General features: G+C 38.7%; 1 protein-coding gene across 1 annotated transcript; it reads right to left on the bottom strand.

The window, feature by feature from the left end:
• Positions 1–607: 607 nt before the first annotated feature.
• On the bottom strand, positions 608–2,418 carry LOC130976716 (putative stilbene synthase 2). Its single transcript, XM_057901639.1, has 2 exons — positions 2,135–2,418; positions 608–1,813 (listed from the first exon to the last, which is right to left on the bottom strand). The coding sequence occupies exons 1-2, from the start codon at positions 2,310–2,312 to the stop codon at positions 822–824; spliced, it is 1,170 nt and encodes a 389-aa protein (XP_057757622.1). The 5' UTR covers positions 2,313–2,418; the 3' UTR covers positions 608–821.
• Positions 2,419–22,927: the final 20,509 nt, after the last annotated feature.

The following is a 22,927-nucleotide window of genomic DNA, read 5'->3' as shown; positions in this document are numbered from 1 at the left end:
TATTATTAATGAGTGATTGTTATATTTTAAAAATAAATAAAAAATTATTAGTCATTGATTTTCTTATTTTTAGTATTGCAAATAGTTAAACTTTAAATTTAATGAATTTTTTAACATTTTTATAATAAAAATTACTATGTTGTGTACTCTAACGGTTTCATATGATTGAGAATAGGAGACATATGTATACTTTTCAAATGTTGTGCACAGTGCAATCAGACTTAAATTAGAAACCCGGGAAGGGGAGGGGGGGGGGGGGGGAGGGGATGGTTTTACGTTTAAACAAAATGGTCAGTTGGTCACATAGTTATGCAAGATGACATGTGTATTCTTTTTCAATAAAATTAATTTTATTATATTCAAGCTTGTATAACAACATATTGAAAATTAGACAATAAAAGTAACTAACATTATTACATAATTATATGAGATGCTTCAAAGTTCAAACATATGTGTACACGATAACATAAAAAATTACAAACATAACACATCAAGCCTTGTACTACCATACCTAATTCTTTTATGACTTTATCTTAATGAAACCTCATCCGAAGGTGTTTATAGTTGTTTTTAGATGAAATTACAACCCAATCAATAATGGCATGTGTTATGCTGCTCAATGGAAAAGAATTTGATATATTTTTTACTAATTAACAATTACAAACTTTGATATTAGGGATCTTTGCATAAAGAATTAACTTTAGACATCTTTTTCTGATTTTTCACTCATCTAATAATATATGAGCCATTTAGGACCTTATTTTAGAGCAAAAAAAATGATTAAAAAATAACACAATCGCATATATCTAGAATTAAGTGCATTATATGGCCACGCTGCGGAGAACGACAGTTTCAATAGTAAGACCAGGACCAAAGCCAAAAAGCACACCCCAATCAAGTCCTTCTCCGGTAGTTTTAAGTCCTCTTTCAAGTGACCTCTTCCTCATCAAATCCATAATGAAGAACACACATGCACTTGACATGTTACCATAATTACTAAGCACATCTCTAGTGGCTTTCATCTTCTCTGGCTTCAGGTTCACCTTCTGTTCAACCTGGTCCAAAATTGCACGCCCACCTGGATGTGCAATCCAAAATATTGAGTTATAATCAGATATACCTAGTGGATCAAAAGCTTTACTGAGTGCATCATTGATGTTTTGTGAAATAATATCTGGAACACTCTTGTTAAGATAGAATGTAAGTCCAACTTCACGAAGGAGACCACCAATAGCTCCATGGCTGTTAGGGACAAGTTGTTGATCAGTTGAAACAATCTCAAAGAGAGGATTCTCAACCTCTGGAATAGGATCAGAACCAATGATAATCGCAGCAGCTCCATCGGCAAACAATGCTTGCCCTACAAGACTATCCATGTCTGTCTCACTAGGGCCACGAAAAGTGACTGAAGTATTTTCAGAACAAACAATAAGCACACGAGCATCCTTGTTGTTTTCAGCCAAGTCCTTAGCCAAACGAAGGACAGTGCCGCCAGCGAAGCAGCCTTGGTGGTACATCATGTACCTCTTGACGCTTGGGTCGAGCCCTAAGAGTACGATGAGTTCGTAATCAACGCCAGGCAATGCAACACCGCTGGTGGTGCAGAAGATCAAATGTGTGATCTTAGACATTGGTTGGCCCCATTCCTTGATGGCCTTGGTTGCAGCCTCTTTTCCAACCCTTGGTACCTCCCTGATCATCATGTCTTCTCTTGCATCCAACGACGGTGCCTTGTATGCGCACATGTTAGGATTTTCTTTCAGTATCTCTTCTGTTAAGTACATATGTCTGTTCTTGATCTGTGTTCTCTCACCTGAAACAAAAATGTATAATTCACATCCATCATTACCTTTGATAAAGTTTAGAAAATGATATATATAGTAATAATGTTATTCTTGAGTTATTTTTGTAGTGACTTAAATCTTTAAATACCATTTGAATATATAGTTTATATAAATTTATAATTATAGAAATAATGTTATATAGTTATTATAATTAATGTCAAACAGTGAATATAATATATTGTATAATATATTAATTTTCTGTTTAAGTAATATAAAAGTAAAACGATAAATTTTTTTGATAAATATTAAATAAAATAAAACTAAAACGATTAATTAATAAAAATACATACAAATGCGCTGAAACTTCTTCTTAAGATCGGTCATATGCTCACTGTTGGTGACTCTAAAATAATAATCTGCATATGTACTCTGATCAACACAGTTTGATGGATTTGCTGTGCCAATCGCCAATACAGTTGCAGGGCCTTCTGCCCTTTGAGCCGTGTGGATCTCACTAACAGCCACCATCTTTTCCTAGCTGTGTTCTTTGGGACAACAAAGCTTAGCTATGTTCTTTGGGAGAGCAAACTTTAGCTATGTGCTTTGTATTTTGGTGAAGACTTAGGCAGGGAGAAGGGGAATATTTATATGCACGAGTATGCCAGGGGCATATGTGGAATTAAATGGGGGAATTGGAAGTTACATAGAAAACGTGCTAACTCAAAGTGTCGTAATGGTGACAATGATTATTATTTAATTAGTTAACTTCAAAAACGAAGTATTCTGACTTCTTGGTTGTTTAATTGTTTTGCTTTGACTTTGATTGATTGATTGTGCATGCATCATGTTCCATATATTGTGTAGTTTAATTCATGATATTGTGTGGATGGCGGACCAGATTGGCGGCAGCGGCATATTTGTTTAGAGAGCTTTTCGTCTTTAGTGATTGATGTATGGGTCCATTTTTGTGGTTGGTAGAATATAGTATTTGTTATTTCTTTTAATTTCCTCTTTTATCTCATGTATGCATCCAATCATATTATAGAAATCTTTTATTTAATGTCTGGCGGCTCTATTTATTTACATTACATATGTCTAAAGTATGAACTATGAAGGATATGAATAAGTGCATCCAGTAGGTAGTTGGGCACACGTGCTTATTAATCCATGCATTATATCAATGTCACGTTGAAATTAACTATCTTCGAAGCAAAAATATGTGTGTGATTTATTAACTAATAGTGTACTTATAGTATGTTTATAATTAAGGTGATTTTATTAAATTTCAATATTGAAAGCCGATGTGTTTGACTGGGTGTGCGAGGAGTTTGGTGGATGACACTGGAGTCTACCACCATATATGAGTCTGGTCTTTAGTTAATTAGTAGTCTTGCTTGAACAAATAAAATAATAATATAATTGACTATATATTTTATACTACTAGAATTTTTATTACTATAGTCACTCTCTCGTCATTTTACCGATAGAAAAGATATTTTCATAAAAAAATATATATATATATATATATATATAGGTAGACAATGAGAATACTAAACAATGTGAATAATGAATATGTCGAATGTTCAATTCAATAAGTATGCAGATGATTATGTTCATTATTTTTAATTGAATGGTTATTTCTTTTGATTCGATTTACTCTGTGCGCAGTTAACAATGGCTGGATGTTCAATTTACTAGGTATGCAGATAATTGAGTTCAGTGGAATAGAACCACCACAATGGATAGAACCACCTAAGAGTGAGGCTCGATTCTCCCTTGCTTTTTTCTTTATATGTTTTCATTTCTCATCTGTTTCTCAGTACCTTTCCAACCGCTTTTTGTAAGCAGGAATTAGCCATTTGTGGGTTGTATCCACATCCTCACAAATATCCGACATCATTTGGCTAAATCGCTTACTTGTCCTATATACTTGAAAGCCCTAAAAAAAAACTCCTCCTCATCATCATCAATAAGAAAGTGGCTCTGCATATAAAAAGTATACTATAATATAAGATAAGAAAAGAAAATAACCTAGTTTGTTCTTAGAATAATTTATATAATTTTCATGATATATATGTTACTTTTACCTTTCACTCCTTAAACGAAAGCTTCTTTATCGGAAGAGGGACATTCGCAAACTTTCTGTACGGTTTATCATACTGTTTCTTGATGATCTCTGTAATCTTCTGAGAACCAGGAGAAAAAGATAATGAACTGATAATTTCATAAAGAATTGACAAGTTAGGAATATTTTCAATCTTAAAAGGAATATTTTTAATATTAACCGAATGTGGTATAGTGCAGAAAGCAAAGAAAAAACCTAGTGTAAGGACAGTAGAAATCTCGGACAAGATATGTCAAGTGACAGTAAGATCTTTGGTTATTGAAGCCAACTTGTGGAAGTGATACCTTGTTACTGGTCCTGTTCAGCTTATCCATCGTTATCAAAACTTAATCAAACAATGTCAAATTGAACTTGCCACTATACAAACTTCCATTCAACGTTTCAAAATGGCACAATCTTCAACTCCACACCATCATCAATAGGTATTTCTTTTTAATTTTAATTTCTAATATAATAAATGTCTTCTAATTTTATGCTTATGCAAGACCAAATTGAAAATACAATAGGGACTAGTAAGGACCAAAATGAAAATGATGGCAAATGTTGTAGTAATTTGTAGGTTCATTCATAAATTTTATGCATGAAATTATTGTTTTCAATGATTTTTATTATCTATGATAACCATCTTTAATTAAACTTTCAATAACTTAAAAATAGTAAAAATAGGTAGTAACAGAAAAAGGGATAAATATTGTTTTTTGAAAAAGAGATATCAATAAATATATTACCTTAGTATGAATAATTTAAATTTTTTAATTTATTTTTTTGTATCTTGGTGCACGAAATTGTGATCTTTGACAACGGCACCAAAAACTTGGTATACGCGATCGTAATCTCAACACTTTCCTCACAATTCCGCACAACTAACCAGCAAGTGCACTGGGTCGTCCAAGTAATACCTTACGTGAGTAAGGGTCGATCCCACGGAGATTGTCGCTTGAAGCAAGCTATGGTCATCTTGTAAATCTCAGTCAGGAGGATTCAAATGGTTATGGGATTTTGATAACTAAAAGATAAATAAACATAAAATAAAGATAGAGATACTTATGTAATTCATTGGTGGGAATTTTAGATAAGCGTATGAAGATGCGTCATTTCTTCTGAATCTCTGCTTTTCTACTGTCTTCATTCAATCATTCATACTCCTTTCCATGGCAAGCTGTATGTTGGGGATCACCGTTGTCAATGGCTACCTCCTGTCCTCTCAGTGAAAATGGTCATCTACGGTTTCTGTACGGCTAATCAACTGTCGGATTTCTCGTCTCAGATGAAAAATACCAGGCACAGCTACCGCATGGCTAATCAGCTGTCGATTCTCGATCGTGTCAGAATAAGATCTAATGATCCTTTTGTGCACTATCACTGCGCCCCACAGTCACAAGTTTGAAGCTCGTCACAGTCATCCCTTCCCAGATCCTACTCGGAATACCACAAACAAGGTTTAGACTTTTTGGATCTCAGGAATGCTACTAATTGTTTCTAGCCTTTACCACGAAGGTTCTAATCTCATATTTAGATGCCCCATTGTCAGAGGGAAAATGATGTAAATCGTTGATTAGAGTCCCAAGAGATATGCATTCAAGCTTGTTTTCATGTAGAACGGAAGTGTTTGTCAGGCACTCGTTCATAAGTGAGAATGGTGATAAGTGTCACTTGATCATCACATTCATCATGTTCTTGTGTGCGAATGAATATCTTGGAATAAGAATAAGTTTGAATTGAATAGAAGAACAATAGTACTTTGCATTAATACTTGAGGAACAGCAGAGCTCCACACCTGAATCTATGAGGTGTAGAAACTCCACCGTTGAAAATACATAAGTGATGAAAGGTCCAGGCATGGCCGAATTGCCAGCCTCCCAAAACGTGATCAAGAGATCAAAAGATGATCAAAAGATAATCTAAAGATTCTAAGATTATAAGATTCTAAGATGAAAATACAATAGTAAAAGGTTCTATTTATACTAGACTAGTGCACTTCACAACTTATAAACTTGTAAAACTGTGGAATCACAGATACTCCTCAATATACATATCAACTCAAATATCCCAAGAATAAATTGAATTTAGCATAATATTAAGGACAATGTCATGAAAGTTAAAGACCATACAATAATATTTTTTCTTAACATCATAGTCATTGAATCCAAAACTCACTATAACATTTTTAGCTTTAATTAAACTATGATACACAATTAGAAAATTGCTTATTACAGATAGATTTACAGATGAATGTGATCTTTATTACAGATAAATTTTTGGTTACCGATGAATTTTGTCCCTCTATAAAAGCCTCGTCAAAAATTACTTACCGACAGATTTTTTCTATTGATAATTCTTCTACAAAAATTACCGACAAATTTTTGTCTCTCTCACTCTTGCTCTTTTGTATTTTACTTGCCCTCTCTATGAGATCTATTCCCCTACTTTAAAACAACGAATAAAAAAATTACTACAAAGGATATCTATCCCTGAATCCTTCTTCTTCTTGTGCACTAGAATTAGAATGGTAGCTATCGACTAAATGACACCGTCATGTCTTCTTAAGTAACAATTTCTTAACTGGTTTATTCCAGTAACAGTTTCCTAACATACAGTATATCAATACATGTTTCTCAATAAGAATTGGAACAAAAGCTATTTTCACATAAAACCATAAGAAAATCATAAGGCACATGTATAAACAACAAATCCAGGACCACATTTATATAATATTTTAATTAATTAATGATTTAATATTTATAGTATATCTCACATGAGTGTCTTGAGAGCGCTTGTCCACTAATTTAGACTTGTCACTTTTAAGTCTGTGGGTTTTCTTGAAGACTTCCTCGTCGGTTGGTGTACAACCGAACTGCTTCTTCTATTTCACATAAAACACAAAATAAGAAAAATTTTACATAAATAAATGTCTATTTAATAAGATATAAAGCCACTTAAATTATGTTACCATTCTCTCTATAGTTGAACTCAGTGGAATAGAACCACCACAATGGACAGAACCACCTAAGAGTGACGCTCAATTTTCCTTTGCTTTTTTCCTTATATTTTTCCATTTCTCATCTATTTTCCAGTACCGTTCCAACACCTTTTTATAAGTAGGAATTAGCCATTCGTGGGTTGTATCCATACCCTCATAGATATCCGACATCATTTGACTAAATCATTTACTTGTCCTATACTTGAAAGCCCCTCCCCCCCAAAAAAAACTCCTCATCATCATCATCAATAAAAAGGTGGCTTTGCACGTAAAAAGCATACTATAATATAAGATAAGACAAGAAATTAACCTAGTTTGTTCTTAGAATAATTTATATTATTTGCATGATATATATGTTACTTTTAGTTTCCTTCTGACTCTCTTCCATCAATTCTCTCCACGCGATTTGACTCTCCTTGCTCGCACCTCTCTGTTGTCTCTTGCCACCGCCTCTATGACACCTTGTCGTCGTAGCTTTTCTATGCAATATCATCATCGTCCGCATTTAGTGCCACTACTACCATGCAAGTTAGGATTCAGGTTCCTAATTTTTAAAGTTAGGGTTCAAGGATTTTAAATTAGGATCTTCAATGATATTAAATTAGGGTTCAATATTTTTTGAAGTTAGGCTCTCTGTCTTTTTGTTGTTGTTCTTGAATTTGAAGGAGAAATTTTTTTCTTGTTGTTATTGAATTTGAAAGATTTGAAATGTGGTATTGTTAGTGGTGATGAGTGGTGAGCATGGAGAGAGAGGCAATGGTGTGATGATGCTGACAAAAGGTATTGTTATTGTGTTAAAACGGATAATTTTAATACTAAATGTAACGTTGGAGACTATTTTGACCAAAAAAAAATTAAGAAAATTTTGATTTTAACCTCAAATCTTAAAGACTAAAATAGTACTTATCCCACCTTGAATAAATTCTATGTTATATCTTGCTGTTATTACTTAATTGTAATATTTTGGTATCATTGGGATTTTTTTATAGGTTTTTCTTATAAACATTGTGATAATATAATGTAACTAAACTTGTATAATTTGAAACCTATTTATTTGGTGTCTAATCTAAATTTTACTGTAAATTTATATTTGTATTACATATATGAAAATACAATTTATCAAGTCAGATTTGCGCCTTTTATTAAACTTATTTGATACATTTTGTAGGATAGTTGAGAAAAAAATATTTGGCTTTCCTTTTGACTAAATTAAAAAAACTTAAATGTCATGTTTATAAATTGCGATCATAGTCATCATATTTTAAAGAAAAAAAAAGACCAAATATCACTGTTTTTAACCATAACTATAAAATAGTCTAATGTCACAATTAAAAATTGTGACTATAGAGAAGAGTTAAGGTCACAGTTAAAAACTGTGACAATAAAAAGATTATGGTCACAGTTAAAAGCTATGATTATAAAATGGATAATGTTACGATTAAAAAGTGTAACTATCACATGGCTAAGGTCACAGTTGTAACACCCTACCATACAGAGTTTTATGCTTAAGTCATAATTTAGAGATGGCAAGGTATTACGACCTCTAAAATAAAAATTTAATACGTATAGTAGTATGAATGATTGATTATAACTAGGAGCCTTTGTAGAAAAAAGGGGTAAACAAAAATCGCAACTCGAAAGTGTAACACTCCGATCGATAACGTAACGAACAAGGATAACCAACGCGAGATTATATATATACAAAGGAGTGTCAAAAATAGGAATATCAAGACTCAAAATCCGGCTGCGAAGATAACCGGTCCGAGCATATAGCAATATATACATATAATAAAATAAAGAAAACCCCAAAGGAAACCCAAAGGGACACAAATACATAAAACCTATTCTCCAAAATCTCCCATAAGAGGAGTCATCACAGTTGTATTATTTAATGGAGATAAAAGTATCTAAGCAAAACATATAAACCAAAACATAGTCCCGAGAACAAAGAATCTTTGCAAATCTAAGAGTCTCCAGCATGCCTCAGCGGGAAACCTCACGTCCTGCATCTGAAAACCACAAAATCCGCATGGGTGAGAACCAGAGGTCCCCAGCATGGTAACAGCTTCCACATATATAATACATAATAATAGAGGAAAGCCGAAGGCAATCCTAGAACTTCCTCCAGATAATATCAAAGCTTATAAACAAGCTAAACCATATGTGGCGACTGACTAAAGATTTTTCAGTCTAACTAATACTTCCCTTTCCAATTCCTTCACACCTCCCAACCACCAGCAGGAGTATAATGTAGCAAACACAGTTATAGCAAATAAGAAATATACAAATAGGAACAAATAAGGCATTTAGACAATTAGCAAGTAATATGCAGTCAAATAGGCAATCTCAAACAATTCATATAGTATGCATATGATGAATGCTTGTCCCTAGTGGCTGATGATATCATCTGTCGGTTATAGAGCCAACCCGACAAGTCCTAGCAGCTAACCATTGGACTGTCCCTCTGTCGTGTCTCCCCAACTTGAGTCATACTCAATATAAACTTGATCATAATCATGATCCATATCCATCACCCTCACTGGTGAATATTTATGGGGGTGAGCTCATCCGGGGCTTTCACAGTGCCCGGCCACCCTGACGACATAGGGTCAAAAGAGCTTCAAGTCTCAACCTGGAGCACGTGGTGGCTAGCCACTGCTTTCTCCCAGGGAAACTCTCATCTCCGATAATGGAAGTGCAACATTCACAATTCATTCAACAGCATATATATGCATTTATTCTTAGCCATAATCATGGCTCCGCCGTAACACGGTAATAATCCAGCCATCCGGTTCACGGTTAAATCCATAAACAGCCATCTGGCTCACGGTTAAATCCATAACCAGCCATCTCATTAACAATTATGGCCTTTCGGCCCATGGCATAACAAGCACTTCCACCGCCATCCTCCGCCTCTCACATAATCATCTTTGATCCTCGTTGATCATTCATTTTTCCCTTGCTTCACTCGTAAGTTACCACATCCCCTAGCTCCTTTTCTAATTGCTAGGCATATCATAATGATTTAAGACATAAGTGGTGAGATCGGAGGCTTAGAAGTAGGAGATTTGGCTTTTAAAACTCAAAAATCAACTTTGGGATGAAAACAGGGCCACGCGTACGCGCACTCCACGCGCACGCGTGGATTGAAAAATAGCCAAACGACGCGCACGTGTCAACCATGCGTACGCGTGGGAGCTCTCGTGCCCCAGGCACAAAACTGGCACAGTTCTGGCACAACTCTCTGGAAAATGGCTGGGCATTGGGTGCAGCACATTCGGCGCGCCCGCGCACATCACGCGCGCGCGTGGATGGCATTTTCGAGAAGAACGGCGCGTACGCGCCAAGTGCGCCTACGCGCGGGGGGTCATTCTGCTAAAAATTTTCTAAGTTAAAAACTACAGAATTCACAGATCCTACTCCCAATCTTCCGACGGACATAACTTCCTCATTTTAAATCGTTTTTCACCCGTTCTTCGAACAGCATGGACATCCCGGATCCAATTTCATTTCTAAACAGATTTGGCGTAAAATAGAGATCCGTAGTCCAAGTTATGTCAAGTCAAAGTATGCCCAAAAACCATGTTTTTCATACAAAACCACAAAGTGCCATTTTCAAAACAAGTCATTTTCAACTCTTTTCAAAATCAATCAAAACATGCCAATTTCATCCCTTTTCTTTGAAATCAATCAAAATATATCAAATTCAACATCAAGCCTTCTCAACTCACACATTGACACATTATCTCAATTTACCAAAATCACTATCCCATCATTCTAACCCACTTCACCCAAGTGGTTCAAACCCAAACACATTGACATATCATATACTCTTCCTCATACCAATTTTCAACAACACCAATTCTAATAAATCATTATTATACACAATCAATATCATACTCACCATCAACATGGTTCAACCCACAATTCAACCATAACCAATCATCAAGCATATATCACAACATGCATATTTCTCATACATCATACCACCAAGGCATCAATAATCATCATCACATATATGACCACATCATATATCTCAATCATTCAACAACATCAACCATTCAATGCCTATCTTAGGGCCTCTAGCCTAAGTATTTCCTACCACATTACATATTAGATACGGGAAACCGAAACCATACCTTAGCTGATTTCCCAAGCTCAACCGAAGCACTTCCAAACCACTTTTTCCTCAAGCTCTCAAGGCCTCAATACTTCCAAGAACAGATTTTTCACTACCAAACCCTTTCCAAGCTTTTCAATATCCCCAATCAAGCTCCAATATTCACATATACACAACCTAGGCCACAATCATCACACCCATACACCATCTCAAAACCCAAATATCATAGAACAATAAATTACACTAGGGTTGAGAATCTTACCACACCCAAGGTCCAAGGAGGCAAGATTAACCTTCTCCTTCAAGAGAGTTGGGTCCTATAACATCAAAGAGCCCAAAATCTCAACATTTTTGCTCATAAAATTCGAAAACAAGGCTGGAAATTCGAAGAGCAAAACGTAGCTTACCTCAAGATTGATTGTATGGGTTTTGTAGAGCTCTTCGCAGTGAACGCGTGGCCGCAAACGGTGCGGCAATCGGAGCTCTAGATCAAAAGTTATGGTGATTTGAAGATCAAGTGAGAGAAAGAACTTGAGAGAGAGTTCTCCCCTCCATGGCCTCCATTTCAGCGTTTTTGAGTGATAAGTGAGGAGAGAGAGTGCTGAATACTAGGGTTTTAGTTTAGTTATATTGGGCCAAGGGCCCACTTTGGGTTCGGTTGGCCCGGTTTGGCCCGTTCGGTCCAATCTTTGTCCGAATTCTATAAAATTGGTACCAAAATTCTCGTCTCAATCTCCTCTATCATATTTAGCCACAAAAATCACATTTTGGGCTTTCTAGAATAAATTCTCATTTATGGGTTAATTAGCCGTTAATTAACCAGGTTTTACATTCTACCCACCTAATTGGGAATTTTGCCCACAAAATTCAAATGCAATTACCTGAGAATAAATGCGGATAATCCGTTCGCATCTTCGACTCAAGTTCCCAAGTGTGTTCCTCAACAGCGCTTCGACTCCATGCCACTTTGACTAATGAAACCTCTTTTCCACGCAACCGTTTAATACTAGTATCATCAATTCTGACTGGAGCCACTGGAAGCGTCAAATCTTCCCTTAACTGAACCGACTCAGGTTCTAACACATGGCTAGCATCAGGAGTGTACTTCCGAAGCTACGACACGTGAAACACGTCGTGCATTTTCGAAAGATGAGGTGGTAGGGCCATCCGATACGCCACCGGTCCAATACTCTCTAGGATCTGAAATGGACCAATGTATCGAGGATTCAACTTCTTTGCTTTAATCGCCCTACCTACTCCCGTGGTCAGAGTAACCTTAAGGAAGACATGGTCTCCTTCCTCAAATTCTAAGGGCTTTCGCCTCTGATCGGCGTAACTCTTTTGACGACTCTGCGCCGTAAGCATCCTATCTCGGATTTTCTTGACTTGTTCAGTAGTCTCAGCTATCATTTTCGGTCCCAACAAGCCTTTTTCTCCAGCTTCATACCAACATAGCGGAGATTGACATTTCCTCCCACACAAGGCCTCATACGGAGCCATTCCAATGCTCGCATGATAACTATTATTGTATGCAAACTCCAGTAATGGCATATACCGATCCCAACTCGCCGGTTGGTCCAAAATAGAAGCTCTCAACATATCCTCTAGTGTTTGGATCGTCCTCTCGGATTGACCATCTGTTTGAGGATGGTAAGCCGTGCTCAAGCTTAATCGGGTTCCAAAAGCCTTTTGAAATGCATCCCAAAACCTTGAAGTGAAACGAGGATCTCTATCAGAGATTATAGTAGCAGGTACACCATGAAGTCTCACAATCTCCTTTATGTATAACCGTGCTAGCTCCTCAAGGGTGTAAGTCATACGAATGGGTAAAAAGTGAGCTGACTTCGTCAGTCGGTCCACAATCACCCAGATAGCATCAAAACCAGCCCTAGTCCTTGGCAATCCCGACACAAAGTCCATTGCAATACTTTCCCACTTCCATTGTGGAATCTCTTAAGGTTGCAACATCCCGTAAGGTCTTTGATGTTCAATCTTTACCTTTTGACAAGTTAAGCACTTTGAAACATATTCCGCCACATCATTCTTCATACCCGGCCACCAAAACATCGCCTTTAAATCATGGTACATCTTAGTACTTCCCGGGTGAATGGAGAATCCGCTTTTGTGTGCCTCTTTTAAGATATCTTGCCTCAAAGTGCCAACATCCAGCACAATGATCCTACCCTTGAACCTCCATAACCCATCTTTTTCTTCCGACACTCTCCACTGTTTCCCTTGCTCAATAGCCGGTAACACCTTCCATAACGCTTCATCATTTTGATGAGCCTTTAGGAGTTCGGACTTAAAGTCACTTGAGATTTCTAATCGGCTCAAACACAAGGTTCCGGATACTTCTCGAGCACTAATTTTTAGACTCTCGAATCCCTTGAGCAACTTCTCCTCTTGAAGCATCATCCAAGCCGCATATAACGACTTCCGACTTAACGCATCCGCCACTACGTTCGCCTTTCCCGGATGGTAATTCAACTCAAAGTCGTAGTCCTTCAATAATTCCATCCAGCTTCTCTGTCTCATATTAAGCTCTTTCTGATCAAAGAGATATTTCAAGCTCTTATGATCAGAGAAAAATTGGAATTTAACTCCATAGAGGTAATGCCTCCACACCTTTAGCGCAAACACGACCGCAGCAAGCTCCAAGTCGTGCGTAGGATAATTAACTTCATGTGGCCTCAACTGTCGTGAGGCATACGCCACCACATTATGATGCTGCATCAGTACGCACCCTAAACCCTTTAATGAGGCATCACAGTACACCTCAAATGGCTCATTCGGCTCAGGTAACACTAACACAGGTGCAGTGGTCAACTTTTTCTTCAATGTCTGAAAGCTCTCCTCGCACTCAGGAGTCCAAACAAACTGAGTGTCTTTGCGGGTTAACTTTGTCATTGGCAAAGCTATCTGTGAAAAGCCCTTGATAAACCTTCGGTAATAGCCAGCTAAGCCCAGAAAACTCCTTATCTCTGTTACGGTGGTTGGTTGCTTCCAATCCATCACAGCCTCTACCTTAGTTGGATCTACGACTATTCCCTTCTTACTCACCACGTGACCCAAAAACTTCACCTCACTCTTCCAAAACTCACACTTAGACAGTTTTGCATAGAGTTTCTTCTCCTTTAGAATCTGTAATACGGTTCTCAAGTGTTCCGCATGCTCTTCCTCAGTCTTGGAATAAATCAGTATGTCATCAATGAAGACAACAACGAATTTATCCAGAAACAGACAGAAAACTCTATTCATGTAATCCATAAACACTGCAGGAGCGTTCGTCAATTCAAAGGACATTACAGTGTATTCGTAATGACCATAACGAGTCCTGAAAGTGGTCTTAGGGATATCCTTACCCCTCACCCTTATCTGGTGATAACCGGATCACAAATCGATCTTGGACAAAACTCCAGCTCCTTGTAACTGATCCATGAGATCATCAATTCTCGGCAATGGGTACTTATTCTTTATTGTGACCTTGTTTAGTTGCCTGTAATCCACACAGAACCGCATACTCCCATCTTTCTTCTTTACCAGTAACACTGGAGCACCCCAAGGAGAGACACTCGGTCGGATAAAATTCTTACCCAACAAATCCTCTAACTGAGACTTTAGCTCGTTCATCTCTAACGGTGACATCCTATAAGGAGCGCTTGAGATTGGTCCCGCCCCGGGCACCAACTCAATAGCAAACTCAACCTCTCGGTTAGGTGGAAACTCATCAATATCATCGGGAAACACTTCCGGAATCTCACACACAATCGGAATCTGTTCCAACCTTTGATCATCACCCGAAATGCCCGCGGTTAACAACAGGATACCCTGACATTCGGTTCCGGAACAGTTCACCATCATCGAATTCAAGTAATAATTATTCACCACGACCGGCCCTTCTGTATCTTCCGGCATAAAGTACACCGACTTTGTAGAACAATCAAGCAGGACATGGTTCTTAGACAACCAGTCCAATCCCAAGATAAGATCAAGACCGATCATCGGCAAGCAGACTAAATTATGAACAAAATCACGCTGCTTGAACATAAAGGAAACTTCCGGGCATCCTAGCCTAGTTACCGTGGCTTCATGGGTAGCATTGTACACTCTTAGATCATAACCTAAAGTTACAATCTTCAATCCTAACTCATGGGCTTTCTCAAATGCAATGAATGAATGCGATGCTCCCGAATCAAATAAAGCATTTAAAGTTTGACCAGCCATTTCACAGTTACCTCTAATGAGTGTCTCAGATCCCTTGGCACCTATAGCTGAGGTGGTGAACACCCGACCAGTCTGTTGTGCCTTTCCAGCACCTTGTTTCTGCTTCTCCGGACAATTTGCGGCTTTATGCCCCGCCTTTCCACAATTATAGCACAAACCCCATCCAGCCTTGCATGGTGCTCTCGGATGGTGACTTCCACACCTAGTACAAGCTTGATCATTCTGAGGCTGCTTCCCAAACTTCTTTCCTTGGGAGTTGTTGTTGTTGGGCCTCTTGAAAGAGCTTCCCTTCTTGAAAGACGGACCTATAGGTGCAAAGCTCTTCCCTCGGTTCTGTGGGAATGATCCTTTGTGACTCCCTTTCTCAGCGGTTGCCCTTTTCACACACTCTTCAACAACCCTACACTTGTTCACTAATTCGGAGAAAGTCCTAATCTCCATTGGTCCTACTGAACTGAAGATATCACTCCAGAGTCCTCCTTCATACTTAAAACACTTCCATTCCTCATATTCCACCGGAGTCCCTTGGCACATACGAGAGAATCTGAACAGCTCCTCAAACTTGTCAGTATACTCTAATACGGACATGGTACCCTGCTTCAGCTGTAACAATTCAAGCTCCTTGGCCGTCCTAGCTGAAGTCGGAAAGTACTTTTTATAGAACTCCTCTTGGAAGACATTCCAGGTGATATAGTCATCACCCTGCTGCAGGAGGCGTCGGATTCCTTGCCACCAATGCGACGCTTCACCGGTGAGCATATAGGTAGCAAACTCGACACGCTGTCCTTCAGGCACCACTTGCGCTTGCAGCGCTCGCTCTATAGCCTGAAACCATGTATCAGCCTCAGTCGGGCTAGTAGTCCCCTTGAACTTAGGCGGATTAACCTTCAAAAAGTTTGCCAGTGTCATCGGGCCCTGAACTCCACCTCCATCATTACCATGGTTGTTCATCTGTTGACCAAGAGCCTCAGCAGTGGCTTGCATAGCAGCAGCCATGTTTTCCAACGCAGTCATAAAGTTCACCGGGTTATTAGGGTTATTCTCCGGTGCACGAGCATTCGTACGACCTCTACCACGACCTCTATCGCGTCCACAAGGCGCCATCTGGTTCCTATACACACTAAACAATCGATATTAAGTTGATTAGTCTCAATATCGGAAGTCTAGTGCTTCAAAGTCCCAAATGCATGCTCATGAACGTTTATGCCAATTATATCAAGTAGATATACAAATAGCACATAACACACATACAGAGAATGCACAGAAGCATAGTCAGTCCATCTCTCAGGCTCTACAGGAACGAACTGCTCTGATACCATAATGTAACACCCTACCATACAGAGTCTTATGCTTAAGTCATAATTCAGAGATGGCAAGGTATTACGACCTCTAAAATAAAAATTTAATACGTATAGTAGTATGGATGATTGATTATAACTAGGAGCCTTTGTAGAAAAAAGGGGTAAACAAAAATCGTAACTCGAAAGCGCAACACTCCGATCGATAACGTAACGAACAAGGATAACCAACGCGAGATTATATATATACAAAGGAGTGTCAAAAATAGGAATATCAAGACTCAAAATCCGGCTGCGAAGATAACCGGTCCGAGCATATAGCAATATATACATATAATAAAATAAAGAAAACCCCAAAGGAAACCCAAAGGGACACAAATACATAAAACCTATTCTCCAAAATCTCCCATAAGAGGAGTCATCACAGTTGTATTATTTAATGGAGATAAAAGTATCTAAGCAAAACATATAAACCAAAACATAGTCCCGAGAACAAAGAATCTTTGCAAATCTAGGAGTCTCCAGCATGCCTCAACGGGAAACCTCACGTCCTGCATCTGAAAACCACAAAATCCGCATGGGTGAGAACCATAGGTCCCCAGCATGGTAACAGCTTCCACATATATAATACATAATAATAGAGGAAAGCCGAAGGCAATCCTAGAACTTCCTCCAGATAATATCAAAGCTTATAAACAAGCTAAACCATATGTGGCGACTGACTAAAGATTCTTCAGTCTAACTAATACTTCCCTTTCCAATTCCTTCACACCTCCCAACCATCAGCAGGAGTATAATGTAGCAAACACATTTATAGCAAACAAGAAATATACAAATAGGAACAAATAAGGCATTTAGACAATTAGCAAGTAATATGCAGTCAAATAGGCAATCTCAAACAATTCATATAGTATGCATATGATGAATGCCTGTCCCTAGTGGCTGATGATATCATCTGTCGGTTATAGAGCCAACCTGACAAGTCCTGGTAGCTAATCATTGGACTGTCCCTCTGTCGTGTCTCCCCAACTTGAGTCATACTCAATATAAACTTGATCATAATCATGATCCATATCCATCACCCTCACTGGTGAATATTTATGGGGGTGAGCTCATCCGGGGCTTTCACAGTGCCCGGCCACCCTGACGACATAGGGTCAAAAGAGCTTCAAGTCTCAACCTGGAGCACGTAGTGCCTAGCCACTGCTTTCTCCCAGGGAAAATCTCATCTCCGATAATGGAAGTGCAACATTCACAATTCATTCAACAGCATATATATGCATTTATTCTTAGCCATAATCATGGCTCCGCCGTAACACGACAATAATCCAGCCATCCGGCTCACGGTTAAATCCATAACCAGCCATCTGGCTCACGGTTAAATCCATAACCAGCCATCTCATTAACAATTACGGCCTTTCGGCCCATGGCATAACAAGCACTTCCACCGCCATCCTCCGCCTCTCACATAATTATCTTTGATCCTCGTTGATCATTCATTTTTCCCTTGCTTCACTCGCAAGTTACCACATCCCCTAGCTCCTTTTCTAATTGCTAGGCATATCATAATGATTTAAGACATAAGTGGTGAGATCGAAGGCTTAGAAGTAGGAGATTTGGCTTTTAAAACTCAAAAATCAACTTTGGGATGAAAACAGGGCCACGCGTACGCACACTCCATGCGCACGCGTGGATGGCCTCAAAAACTCATCGATGCGTAAGCGTCATGCACGCTAACGCGTGGATTGAAAAATAGCCAAACGACGCGCACATGTCAACCACGCGTACGCGTGGGTGCTCTCGTGCCCCAGGCACAAAACTGGCACAGTTCTGGCACAACTATCTGGAAAATGGATGGGCATTGGGTGCAGCACATTCGGCGCGCCCGCGCACATCACACACACGCGTGGATGGCGTTTTCGAGAAGAACGGCGCGTACACGCCAAGTGCGCCTACGCGCGGGGGTCATTCTACTAAAAATTTTCTAAGTTAAAAACTGCAGAATTCACAGATCCAACCCCCAATCTTTCGACGGACATAACTTCCTCATTTTAAATCGTTTTTCACCCGTTCTTCGAACGGCATGGACATCCCGGATCCAATTTCATTTTTAAACAGATTTGGCGCAAAACAGATATCCGTAGTCCAAGTTATGTCCCATCAAAGTATGCCTAAAAACCATGTTTATCATACAAAACCACAAAGTGCCATTTTCAAAACAAGTCATTTTCAACTCTTTTCAAAATCAATCAAAACATGCCAATTTCATCCCTTTTCTTTGAAATCAATCAAAATATATCAAATTCAACATCAAGCCTCCTCAACTCACACATTGACACATTATCTCAATTTACCAAAATCACTATCCCATCATTCTAACCTACTTCACCCAAGTGGTTCAAACCCAAACACATTAACATATCATATACTCTTCCTCATGCCAATTTTCAACGACACTGGTGCACGAAATTGCAATCACACTTTTGCAATCCCGCACAACTAACCAGCAAGTGCACTGGGTCGTCCAAGTAATACCTTACGTGAGTAAGGGTCGATCCCACGGAGATTGTCGGCTTGAAGCAAGCTATGGTTATCTTGTAAATCTTAGTCAGGATATCAGAAATTATCAGGATTGATTGTGAAAAGCAAAAGAACATGAAATAAGTACTTGTTTTGCAGTAATGGAGAATAGGTTGAGGCTTTGGAGATGCTCCATCTTCTGAATCTCTGCTTTCCTACTGTCTTCTTCATCAAACACGCAAGGCTCCTTCCATGGCAAGCTGTGTGTAGGGTTTCACCGTTGTCAATGGCTACCTCCCATCCTCTCAGTGGAAATGTTCAACGCACCCTGTCACGGCACGGCTAACCATCTGTCGGTTCTCAATCAGGCCGGAATAGAATCCAGTGATTCTTTTGCGTCTGTCACTAACGCCCCACCTTCAGGAGTTTGAAGCTCGTCACAGTCATTCAGTCATTGAATCCTACTCAGAATACCACAGACAAGGTTTAGACCTTCCGGATTCTCTTGAATGCCGCCATCAGTTCTAGCTTATACCACGAAGACTCCGGTTAAAGAATCCAAGAGATATCTACTCAATCTAAGGTAGAACGGAGGTGGTTGTCAGGCACGCGTTCATAGTTGAGAATATGATGAGTGTCACGGATCATCACATTCATCCAAGTTAAGAACAAGTGATATCTTAGAACGGAAGCAAGCATGATTGAATAAGAAACAGTAGTAATTGCATTAATCCATCAAGACACAGCAGAGCTCCTCACCCCCAACCATGGGGTTTAGAGACTCATGCTGTGGAAGGTACACAAAGAAACGTGTAAAGTGTCATGAGGTGCAGATACAATGTCAAAAGATCCTATTAATAGTGAACTAGTAACCTAAGGTTTACAGAAATGAGTAAATGACAGAAAAATCCACTTCCGGGCCCACTTGGTGTGTGCTTGGGCTGAGCATTGAAGCTTTCATGTGTAGAGACCTTTTCTGGAGTTAAACGCCAGCTTTCATGCCAGTTTGGGCGTTTAACTCCAAGTTTTATGCCAGTTCCAGCGTTAAACGCTGGAAGTTCTGAGGCTGATTTGCAACGCCGGTTTGGGCCATCAAATCTCGGGCAAAGTATGGACTATTATACATTGCTGGAAAGCCCAGGATGTCTACTTTCCAATGCCGTTGAGAGCGCGCCAATTGGGCTTCTGTAGCTCCAGAAAATCCACTTCGAGTGCAGGGAGGTCAGAATCCAACAGCATCTGCAGTCCTTTTCAGCCTCTAAATCAGATTTTTGCTCAGATCCCTCAATTTCAGTCAGAAAATACCTGAAATCACAGAAAAACACACAAACTCATAGTAAAGTCCAGAAAAGTGAATTTTAACTAAAAACTAATAAAAATATACTAAAAACTAACTAAATCATACTAAAAACATACTAAAAGTAATGCCAAAAAGCGTATAAATTATCCGCTCATCACAACACCAAACTTAAATTGTTGCTTGTCCCCAAGCAACTGAAAATCAAAATAGAATAAAAAGAAGAGAATATACTATAGACTCCAAAATATCAAAGAAACATAGTTCCAATTAGATGAGCGGGACCAGTAGCTTTTTGCTTCCGAACAGTTTTGGCATCTCACTCTATCCTTTGAAGTTCAGAATGATTGGCATCTTTAGGAACTCAGAACTCAGATAGTGTTATTGATTCTCCTAGTTAAGTATAATGATTCTTGAACATAGCTAGTGTATGAGTCTTGGCTGTGGCCCAAAGCACTCTGTCTTCCAGTATTACCACCGGATACATACATGCCACAGACACATAATTGGGTGAACCTTTTCAGATTGTGACTCAGCTTTGCTAGAGTCCCCAATTAGAGGTGTCCAGGGTTCTTAAGCACACTCTTTTTGCCTTGGTTCACAACTTTATTTCTTTCTTTTTCTTTCCTTTTCTTTTTCTTCTTTTTTTTTCGAAATTTTTTTTTTTTGCTTTTTCTTGCTTCAAGAATCAATTTGATGATTTTTCATATCCTCAATAACAGTTCCCCTTTTTCCTCATTCTTTCAAGAGCCAACAAATTTAACATTCTCAAAACAACAAGTTCAAAAGACATATGCACTGTTCAAGCATTCATTCAGAAAGACAAAAATTATTGTCACCACATCAAACTAATTCAACTAGTTTCAAGGATAAATTCGAAATCCTGTACTTCTTGTTCTTTTGTGATTAAAGCATTTTTCATTTAAGAAAGGTGATGGATTCATAGGACATTCATAGCTTTAAGGCATAAACTTTAAATTTTATTAATTATGAATTAAGAATAAGACTCAAAAATAGATATAAAATGAAACTAAAAATAGAGAAAAAAAATAGAAAACAAAAATTTAAACTAGGCTCCTAATGATAGAGGTTTTCACAGAGTTAGGACTCAACAACCTTGATTTTGAGAAGTGGATGCTCCCTCAGCTTGAGAAGAGAGCTTTTGGCGTTTCCACTCTTGGAGTTCACGCCCCTGCTTCTCTTGTTCCTTCAGCAATTTGCAAAGCATGCAGTTCTGATTCTGCTGTTCTTCCTTAAGTTGCTCCATAGTCTCTTGCAACTTGTTGATAGATGCTTCTAGGCTGGCCCAGTAGCCAATTTCAGGGAATTCAGGGAGGAATTCCTGCGCCCTCCTTTTGATAGAGTTGTCTTGCATTTGTCCTTCCATTGACTTCTTGGTGATTGGATGTTCAATGGGTATGAACTCATCTACTCCCATCTTTACCCCAGCCTCTTTACAGAGCAAGGAGATCAAGCTTGGGTAAGCCAATTTGGCTTCAGTGGAATTCTTATTTGCAATTGTGTAGATCTCACAAGCAATCACATGATGAACCTCCACTTCTTTTCCAAGCATAATGCAATGAATCATCACTGCTCTCTTGATGGTGACCTCAGAACGGTTGCTAGTGGGCAGTATGGAACGCCCAATGAAGTCTAGCCAACCTCTTGCAATTGGTTTGAGGTCTCCCCTCTTGAGTTGGTTTGGGACACCCTTTGAATTGGTTATCCACTTAGTTCCAGGGAGGCATATGTCCTCTAGAACTTGATCCAACCCTTTATCTGCTCTCACCATTCTCCTATTAAAGGATTCAGGATCATCTTGCAGTTGAGGCAATTTGAAGATTTCTCTTATTTTGTCCAGATGGAAGTACATAACTTTCCCTCTGACCATGGTTCTGTAGGTATGGTAAGCAGTTCCAGTCATTCTCTGCTTATCTGTTAGCCACAGATTTGAGTAGAATTCCTGAACCATATTCCTTCCAACCTTTATCTCAGGATTGGTTAGAACTTCCCATCCTCTGTTTCGAATTTGCTCTTGGATCCCTGGATATTCATCTTCTTTCAGATCAAATTTAACTTCCGGGATCACTGACCTCAGACCCATTATTTTGTGATAATGGTCTTCATGTTCTTTGGTTAAGAACTTCTCTTGATTCCAAAGGTTCTTTGGATTATTCTCTTTCTTTCCTCTTAAATTGGTTTGTTTTCCCTTAGGAGCCATGACCTTGATGAATCTTGGCTTAGTGATCACGGAAAAGCACACCAAACTTAGAGGTTTGCTTGTCCTCAAGCAAAAGAAAGGAAAGAAGAGAGAGAGAGGAGAAGAGCAAATTCGAATGGTGTGGGGGAATGAGGAGGCCGAACTTGTTTTTATAAGGGGGGGGGGAAGTAGATTTCGAAAAATTGAAAAGAGATTTGAGAAGATATGGAGTGGATTTGAGAAAAGGGTGAGTTTTTGAACAAGATTGGGAGTTGATTTGAGAAAGATTTGAAGAATGATTTTTAATTTTTGAAGATTTGAAAGTGAATGATGAAAGGTTGAAGTGTGTTTATGTAGAAAAGTATGGGTAAGAAAAGGA

The sequence above is a fragment of the Arachis stenosperma genome, chromosome 4, assembly GCF_014773155.1.
Source record: "Arachis stenosperma cultivar V10309 chromosome 4, arast.V10309.gnm1.PFL2, whole genome shotgun sequence".
Lineage (NCBI taxonomy): Eukaryota > Viridiplantae > Streptophyta > Magnoliopsida > Fabales > Fabaceae > Arachis > Arachis stenosperma.
Note: the sequence above shows the minus strand (reverse complement) of the source record. Positions and strands in the feature narration are given on the sequence as shown.